We start from the raw sequence: 9,737 nt of genomic DNA, 5'->3' as shown, positions 1-9,737 counted from the left end.
GCAAAGTCGACCACCTCATCCACCAAATCCACAAGCGCCATCCCTTCAGGCAGAGTAGCAGCGGGAGGAGGGCTGGGTAGGGGTGAGGGTGCAGAAGCCATCCCAGGAACCAGGCTCTAATCCTCTGACTTCACTCCACCCACCCACCCCCGACCCAACAATCGTCCTGTGTCACCAGCTCCAGACTCCTCCCCATCACAGTCCCCTCCGCTGGCCATGCTTCAACTGGACCCTGTGTCCCCTGAAAAGCGATGACCCAGCTGAAAACAACAGAGTGAGATGTGCTCAGGCTTGTCCGAAAGAGGGCAGCTCTGATGGCACCGAGGCAGCAGTGACTGCTTTAGCAGGAGAGTCATTGCTCCAGGCTGAGCCAGTGCCCCACCTCCACGCCAAGGACATAGTAGTATAAATTAATACTTGCACCAGGCAGTTTTGATGGGAAGACATGGAAAAGCATTGATGGGGGACTGCTGGGGGAAAGGCTGTCATCATGCTGATAATCTGGAAGGTCTGGGGCTGCTGAAATGGGAAAAGACTTGAGTTCAAGACTGTCGCCTCACTGACTGGTGAATGACCTTAGGGGACTCACTACCTCCCTTGGGGCTACCATTTGCCCTCTGAAGTGGAGAGGGTGCACGGAAAGGCTCTGGTGATCCTGCAGACTTTCTGGATCATTTATACCTCCCCTCCCTTTCTCCTCCCTTTCTCTCACCCACACATGTGCACTAGGCCTGCCCCTGCCCCCACCAGGGGTCCACAGAGAGATTGGCTATGACTTCGATTTGCTTTATTTAGCCTGTGAGGGAACAGGGAACAAGCTTCAGCCAGAGCCAAGGTACAGAGGGGGAACTGCCCAGGGCGTCGAGGAGGCAGGAGGTGGCTTTACAAGTCCATCGGGCTGAGCGCTCTGTAGGGAGGGGGCAGGGTGTGGTGTGGACAGGCAGTCCTCAGAACAGCCCTGGGCCCCTGTTCTCCCCACCTTTTCAAGACCCTAATCTGCACCCCCCTCCCGCCCCAGCTTCAGCCCCAACCAGACAGAAAAGAGAATCAAACCTACCTGGGAGCAGGTGCACAGGGGGCGCCACACGGCAGAAGTCCAGTGTGTTGTCTCTTTTCTGATTTAGGAAATAATATTAGAATCATTTATTCCCTCTCCTTGAGCATAGAGAATGTGATCCAGCTGGAGCTGGGCTCACAAGGACTCACAAGGACACATCAACTGGGCCCTGAGGTATAAAAACAATAGCTAAGAATCTTGGAAAATATCTTTTAGGGAAACTTTCACGTAAAGCCATTCAAACAGAACACAAAAGACTTTCCGCTCTTATCTTTTTCTATTAGCATTTAGTGAATAGAAATTTGCTGGACCAATGAAGACCCTTCTGACTCTTGTTACTGAAACCTGTACCAATGATTGTTAAGAAACACAATTTAAAATGTAGGATCACAGTTTCTAGCCAATCCGAAAAGGCAAAGCTTTCAATGGTTTTGCCCATTTGTAATGTTAATACATACTGATGGCTCTGTAACTGTTCTTTGGACTCGGGCAGACATGGCTGTGGCAGCATGCTTGTCCGTTTTCCCACTTTTGTCTGTTCTGTGATATTTCCTTGGACTCGGGCAGACATGGCTCTAGCAGCATGGTTGTCCGCTTCCCACTTCTGCCCTTTTGAATATATGCCGAATAAAACTTCCTTTTTGCTTTACTAAACTTTATGATGTTTTTCCCCTACAACATTTCCCATACCTGGGAAGGGAGAGGCAGCTGAGGCAAGCACTGTGCCCAGATGCCAGTTCACCTGCCTCATACCTACCTTTAGGCACCATCCTACCCAGGGAGCATGGGCCCAGGCCTGGTCAGGAGAGGTGCCTGTGTGCCCTGGAGCAGGCATGGAAGGCCAGGAATGCGGAGGGAGCCCAGGGTCCCAGGGGCTGGGATCTCTTCCCTCCCTCACACACACACCTTGGTTCGGTCAGCATGTTGATGGATCTGCGGAGTTCAGCTGCACGCTGGACCATCTGCTCCGGGGTGGCAATGTCACTCGGGTACACTGGCTCCAGCGGGGCTCCTCAGGCACCCAGCAGTGGCCGCAGCAACAGAGCCACGGAGATGGACAGGAGCAGCAGGGAGAGGCAGCGGTGTGCGGCGGCCATCTGAGAAGCAAGGACATGGGCCAAGCCATGGAGTGCAGACTCCTGGTGCCCAGGGACCAGGGCCAACTTGCCCAGAGCCCACCACAAGTACTGGAGCAGAGCCTACCCCATCTCCTAGACACCACCCCGAGGGCACGGATAGGCCTCTTCACGGGCAGCCCAACAGCCAGAGCTCAGCCAGTGCAAAATAGAAAAGTATGGCAGAGAAGGTGGGAACCTGGGGGACCTGGGGCAGGAGATGCAGGACTCCTGACATCCAGGGCCTGATGGCTCTGAGGAGGCAGGTGTAGGGGAGGGGTGGAAGGAAAGGGTGAAAGGCTGATGGGAAGTTGGGGCACTTCAGCTCACACACTGGGTGGAAAGACACAGAATGAACTTGTGAACCAAGGACAGAAACCCTTGGTCTTGTGGGTCCAGCCCTGCCCCCGACATACCCCCAGGGGGACAGGCTGACACAGGGCCTGGAGAAGACTGTTGCCGATGTCGCCCTGGGCAGACTGGCACAGTCACACACACACACACTCCTAGTCACATGGTCCTGTTCGCAGCCACAACCCTCCTTCCTGCACACATATTCCAGTCTCCTCAACAGACTGCTTTTCCAGTATGACAGGTTTTTCCAGATGCAGAACCACAGGCCGCCAATCCTGCAAAGCACCAACTCCTTCCCGCCAGCGCAGGCCCCAGTCCCAGGAGCCCCGACTGAGCCTGGCAAGCCAATCCCCCTCATTCTGAGTCCTAGGTGAGCAGGTGTTGGACCGAGTGGGCACCTGCCTCAGGCTGGATGGGTGTCCCCAGCCCTTGGCCGTGCCTCTTTATACGCCTTAGCCCCCCACCACCAGTCCCTGCCTTCCATCAGCCTCTCTCACATCTAGCCCTCACCCCGTCCTCTCCACCCCCTCCTCCTGTCTCCCTTGTGCCTGCAATGCCAGCGCTGGGGGGGAGGGGAAGGGGGACATGACAGTGTTGTGGGGCTAGCAGCATAATACTGGACCTTGAAAAACTGCGGGCCCCCATTCCTGATACCCCAGCTGCCCTGCCACCATTAAGCACCAGAGCAGGCTTGGTTCAAGAAGGCCCAAGTTCTAGGACTTCAGGACACCCGAAAGGTTCTGGTTTTAGGCCTCAAACAACCCCTCCTCCTCTCCTCGGCCTCCCAAAGATTAAACCCAGTCATCAAACAGATTCCCTGAGGGCAGAAGGTTGAAGCTGCAGCTCTGAGATCCCAGGGATGAAGGTTAGAGACTCAAACTTTCCTTTCCAATTTGGGATTAGAACGAGATGGGAACAAGGAGGGACCTCAGATCCTTAGGCAATGCAGAGAGGTGGGGTCCCAGGCAGGCAGAAGCCCAGCTGACTGGTATGTACGATGCAGAATGACAAAGTGCCCAGGTTTAGAGGAAAGTGGGGTGCCAATTTCTGGTTGCTATTTCTCCTTCTATCCCAGACATTCCCAGCGCCCCTAGTACCAGGGGAGTGACAAAAATCAGCATCATCTGTAAAACCTCAAATTTTCCAAAATGCTCTCAGCTCCATCACCTCACTGAATCTCTACAACTACCCATTTTACAGATGCAAAAACTGAAGCTCAGGCCACACAGCTAGTCAGTGGGTTATCCAGGGTTTGAAACAAAATCAAACTTCAAAACCTGCACTCATTTTTTGCAGTGGGGCTATCGAAGTATTGCTATAATTTCCCACTTCTGGAACTGAGAAACCTGAGGCTCAGAGAGGTAAAGACACTTGCCCAAGACCACACAGCAGCCCAGGACTCAAATTCTAGCCTAGGTTCCCAACCTCACCAACCCCAACCCCCCAGTAGTCTCTCAGCCTTTCCCCGCTCAGTGTCCCTTCCCCAACTCCCCAGCCCCCCTCCCAGCTCAGGCCCAGGAACAGTCACTGGCTATGTCTGAATGACACATCAGTGTGGAGTAGGGAGCCAAGGACTTCTTACTCCTGAGGTCCTGCTGTCCCAGATTAGAACACCAATAAGTGTTTGATGGGGTTGTGGGGGGGTGTCTGGTACAACGCACTTAGAGGTCAGACAGGCCTACATCCACTGACTAGCCGTGTGAGCCGGGTGAGTAATTCCTTTCACCTCGCTAAGCCTCAATTTTCCTCTCTGTAAAATAGGGCTAATCATGACCATTTCAAGATAAGATAGAGGAAGGCTCAGTAAACATCAGTGTCTTGCCTTTTCCTCTCAATTCTGATTTCTGATAGCAAGAAGAACAATAATCCTTCACCTGAAAGAAACATACATTCCACAAAGCAAATATAAAGGTCATTCTGTCCCAGTCCCAGCCCTTCTCTGGGCCTCAGTTTCCCACTTTATGAAACACCGGTAGTGAACTGGTAGTGGCTAGTTCTAGACAGGCCTCTAGTGAGCCTGGCAGAGGCTTCAGTGTGCCACCAGGGGGTGCCAAGCTCCAACCCCAGCTCAAAGGGTCTGGGCTCCCCCAGAACTGTGCCCTGTTGGGACCTGTCCTAACCACTACCCACATCAGGACAAAGCCCCGGCAGACAGACAGTGGATCTTGGGATTGACACAGTGCACGGGCCACAGGCAGGGACCCAGGAAGACTGCAGGAGACCTGAAGGCAGATGGGGTCCCCAGGGCAAGGAAAGCTGAGGCAAGGCCCAGGCTCCATATGAGCGGCCAGAACCGCAAAGTGGGCTTGACTTGGTCCCAAGACAGTGGGACAAGGGGCCCAAAGTGTGGTGGTAGGGGGCTGTCTTAGTTATCTAGTGCTGCTATAACAGAAATACCACAAGTGGATGGCTTTAACAAACAGAAATTTATTTTTTCACAGTCTAGGAGGCTAGAAGTCCAAATTCAGGGTGCCAGCTCCAGGGGAAGGCTTTTTCTCTCTGTCAGCTCTGGGGGAGGTCCTTCTCATCAATTTTCCTTTGGTCTAGGAGCTTCTCAGTGCAGGAACCTCAGATCCAAAGGATACACTCTGCTCCTGGCGTTGCTTTCTTGGTGGTATGGGGTCCCCATGTCTCTCTGCTCGCTTCTCTCTTTTATATCTCAAACGAGATTGACTTAAAACACAACCTATTCTTGTAGATTGAGCCCTGCCTTACTGACATAACTGCTGCTAATCCCACCTCTTTAACATCTCAGAGGTAGGATTTACAACACACAGGAAAATCACGTCAGATGACAAGACGCTGGACAATCACACAGTACTGGGAATCATGGCCTAGCCAAGTCGACACACATTTTTAGGGGACACAGTTCAATCCATAACAGGGGCTATCACAGCCATCTTCAGCACTAGTTGTCCCCATTTCCACTCTCTCCTTCTTCCTTTTTAAAAGAGCGTAAGATGAGAACATGCCACTCAGCTATTGACGTCTTCCAGGTCATCCTGGCAGCTAGGTGGAGCCCTTGACTGAGGTTTAACCAATGGGCTGAGAGCTGAAGTGATTTGAGCCATTCTGTTTTTAGGAGTGGGCATGCCCACCTGTGGCAGATTGTATTTTCCAAATAGCCACAAAAATACCTCCTATCCCGCATGTTTTTCTACATTGGGTCCATATCCTCTCCTCTTAAATGGGCTTGTGGCTGCTTTGACCAATAGAGCATAGTGGCAGATGCTATGTGACTTCTGAGGCTAGGTCAGACAAGGCAATGCTGCTTCCTCCTGGTTCTTTTGGGATGCTCTCGGCCGGGCAGGGGGCTGCCATATAAGAAGTCCACCCCCCTCAAGAGCTTCGTGCTGAAGAGGTCACTTGTACGTGCTCTGGTCAACAGCTCCAGCTGAGCCCCCAGCCAATAGCCAATCAACTGCATATGGGAGCCAGGCATGATCTTGGGCATCAGGCCAGGTGAGCCTTAGGATGACTGCAGCCCCAGCCAGCCTCTCACTGTAACCACAAGAGAGACTCCACATGAGAACCACCCAGACAAGCACTTCCCAATTTCCTGATCCACAAAATCACGAGCAAACTAAAATGGTTATTTTTAAGCTGCTACATTTTGGGGTAATTTGTTACACAGCATAATAACCAGACCACTTCCACTTTCCCCTTCCCTGCTTTTCCCATTGACTGAAATGCAAATGTGATGATGGTGGACCTTCTTCATCCACGTGGATGAGGGGCTAGAGAGCCACAGAATAGGAGCCTGGGTTCTTGGATGCCCTCAAGAAGCAGAGCTGCACCCACCCTCGATGCCACTAGCATTTTATGAAAGAGAGAAATAAATTTCTAACTTGTTTAATCCACTGTTAATTCTTTCTCTGTTTAAATAAAAGCCAAATCAATACCTAAGCCATGCAATATTTGTAAAACATATAACCCAGAGTCAGGCACATAAAACCCATTGCCACCGAGTCAATTCCAACTCACAGCGATCCTACAGGACAGAGTAGAACTGCCCCATAGGGTTTCCAAGGCTATAATCTTTATGGAAGGAACCCTGGTGGCACAGTGGTTAAAGCACTCAGCAGCTAATGGAAAGGTTAGCTGGTTCAAACCCACCACTCAATTCAAAGGAAAAAGATGTGGCAGTCTGCTTCTGTAAGATTTACAGCCTTGGAAACCCTATGGTACAGTTCTACTCTGTCCTATAAGGCTATTATGAGTCAAAATCAACTCAGTGACAGTGGGTTTGGTATGGTTTTAATCTCTATGGAAGCAGACTGTCACATCTTTCTCCTGTGGGGTGGCTCGTGGGTTCAAACCGCTGACTGTTCAGTTAGCAGCCAAGTGCTTAGCAATTACACCACCAGGCACATAAGTAAGTGCTTTTTAAAAAGGCAGAGCTATTATTATTTTCATTATTATTATTATTACTACATCTGAGTTTCCCACCACCTCTGAGTTTGGTTGAGTAGGATCAGCAGTGGATTAACCCCAGGAACCACTGCCCAACTCCCCTCAAAAGGAACACGAGATGAAGCCATGTCACTGACGGTCAGCCAGATACGGCAAGCCAGGCAGAAATTGTTCATGGTCATGCATAATCCATACCAGGTCTCTCTTCCATTAGCCTCAAACTGACCACAGCTCTCACAGGCAGACAGACAGATATGAGACCACGGGCACCAGATACTCAGAGACACTCCCTCCACCCCCAACCACAGCAGTGAACCAAAGCCACTGTTGTGGGCTCCCATTCCATTTGCTGTGGTGTAGAGCAAGTGGGATTGGGGAAGAGAGGCAGGAACAAAATGGGATAGGAAGTGGGTCTCAGATACTGGCAATACAGTGGGGAGAGTGTTTTAACCTTGTTACCTCAGATGAGGTATGGTGAGGCCAGACGCCAGATCAAGAGAGAGAAGCAGTAAGAGCTGAAAGGCTGTTGTTCTCACAGTTCCCTGGGGAGAACAGGGCAAGCCATGCAGGGCCAGCAGGGGAAACACCAGGGTTGGTCACGAGGCAGAGAGAGAGAGAGCAGAACTTTGATCAGGAAGGAAAGAGCAAGGCAGGCATGCAGGCTTCCAGCTGATTGGCTAGTTTTGAAAGAGACGCCCCTGCGAAGGCCATGTCTGCTCTGTTGAGGTGTGTGCTTGGGGGCTGTCTAAGGTTTCCACATGTTCTTGGGTGATGATGTTTACTCAAGTGCAGTGAGGGGCCATCTTGTGGATGTGAAAGCATCACTTTAGAGAAACTGAGGACTTGGGTAATACAGAGAGAGGGCCAGAGTAACTAACTCTGCCCCACAAAATCTGGAAAGGCTTCTGGGAGGAGGTGACTGCTACTCTGAAGATGTTTCCCAGACCAAGGAGAGAGAAAGGGCTCTGCAGTGGGGAAGAGTAGCCTGGGCAAAGGCACAGAGCACCAGAATCCACATAGCCGGTGACCTGCACCAGGCCCTGCACCTGCTCCTCTGCCTCGCCCTTCCAGCCCTACCTCCACCGCCCTGGGCCTGGCCTTCTAGCCAACCAGGCTGAGCAGGGCACGCAGACAGAGGGAGACTGGAGGGCAGCACAGGGGAGGGTGGGTGTCAGAGCCTCATGGCCCCCTAGGGCAGGTTGTGTCCGAGCAGGGGTCTCCCCTGCAGCTGTGGCAGAGCCAGCCTTAGAGTCTTCTCTCCTCTGAGAGCCACCTGATGCAAATAGTCCTGCGTGGCCCCTACCCTCCTCAGTGACACTGCCCAGCCTTGCTGCCCTTCCTACCCTCTCTGGGGCTGGAGCTTTGGCTTCAACCTGATTCTTCTCCCTCATCCCCCAGCTCCCTGCCTCGGGCTTAGCCAGGTCCTGCTGAACTAGGGACTCAGGAGAGACCCCGCACAGAGAAGGCTGTGTCTGAGTGGGGAGACACAGGCCTTCTTTCAGGGAACCCCCAGACCCCCAGAGAAGAGCGACAGGACACAGAGAAGCTGACAGAACTCTCAGCAGACAGAGCAGTGGCCATAAGAGCTGGGTGAACAGGGAGGGCAAAAAGAGTGCAGGACAGATCAGGGAAAATTAAGGCTGGCTTCCTGGAGGAAAAGGACTAGAAAGGAAGGGTGTTCAGGGAAGAGAAGCCCTCCAGAAGGCTCTGGAATGCCTTATGGTCATAGGTGCAGAGTGGTGAGGGATTTGGTTAGACTTCAGTTTAAAATCCATGGTCAGCCTTCGGTGGCTAGTCCAGGAAAAGGGGTGGATGCAGGAGGGTGTTCCTATGGCTTTGTCACCAGGAAGGCACAGTTTGTGACTTAGCCACTAAACATGAATTCAGCGGGGGGAGGGGAGAGCATGCTGGGGAAAAAGGAAGCCGCCATAGGCCCACTGCTGTTCCTTCTCAGGGAATGGGAGATGTTAGAAATGACCTCTTCCCCCAGCACACACACACCAGCCCCCCATGGTTCTTCTTCTTCCACAGCCCCCTCTTGGGTCCCATCCACCACCAGCCACTACAGCCCAGGGGGCTAGTAATACACCTCCTCAAGGAACCACCCTGGGGCCTAGGGCACAGAAAAAAGGGCTGGAGATTCCAGTCATTCCCCAACTCCCCTTCATCTTTGATAGGAATTGAAGTGTAGAAGCTGGCAGCTTTGTCCCCATCTACTGTCTTAGTCTGCCTAGCATGTTGTTTCCACCCTGCCCCAACCTCCTCGCAGACTCCGGCCCCTCCTCTTTGTCCTGTTCTTCCCCCTCCTCCTTTTCAAGAAGCCCCTATCCTGCTCCCGCCGGACTAGAAAGTTCCAGGAGATCCCTTGTCTTAGTGTTGCCCAGCCTGCGGCTTTTCTCTAAGCTCCTAGCTGAGGGAGCACCCCCCCCCCACCTCCGCCAGCTTTGTCCTGGAGTGATCGGGGCTGATACATGTTTGAGGCCCCCAGTTTTATCTCCCTCCCCCTCCTGTCTCCACCCTCCACTTCCACCTGGATGCCACCTCCAGGAAGGAGAACGAAAAGAAAATATAAACACACACTCTGTTTCTGTGAAATTTGCTCTTTTATTTTGGGACCAGGGGAGGACTAGACACAGCCCTCCCGTCCAGGGGCCGGGAGCGCCGAGAAAAGGGCTGGGGACTCCACTTTGAACCCCCAGAAGCAGCCGCCAGGGAAAGGACTCCAGGTCCAGGGGTCAGGAGCAAATATGCAAATGAGGTTGGTGTGGTTGGCATATTTCCCAGGAGGCCCGGGGTCA

The 9,737-nt window shown here is 52.6% G+C and overlaps 1 protein-coding gene across 1 annotated transcript; it reads right to left on the bottom strand.

Annotated features, from left to right (window-relative positions):
- Positions 1–882: 882 nt before the first annotated feature.
- PPY (pancreatic polypeptide) lies at positions 883–2,154 on the bottom strand. The gene is given in 2 exon segments (XM_012554933.1): positions 883–907; positions 1,964–2,154. Coding segments are annotated over 2 exon segments (216 nt in total).
- Positions 2,155–9,737: the final 7,583 nt, after the last annotated feature.

The sequence above is a fragment of the Trichechus manatus genome, unplaced genomic scaffold (assembly GCF_000243295.1).
Source record: "Trichechus manatus latirostris isolate Lorelei unplaced genomic scaffold, TriManLat1.0 scaffold00028, whole genome shotgun sequence".
Classification (NCBI taxonomy): Eukaryota; Metazoa; Chordata; class Mammalia; order Sirenia; family Trichechidae; genus Trichechus; species Trichechus manatus.
This window is presented reverse-complemented; position numbering and strand designations above follow the sequence as displayed.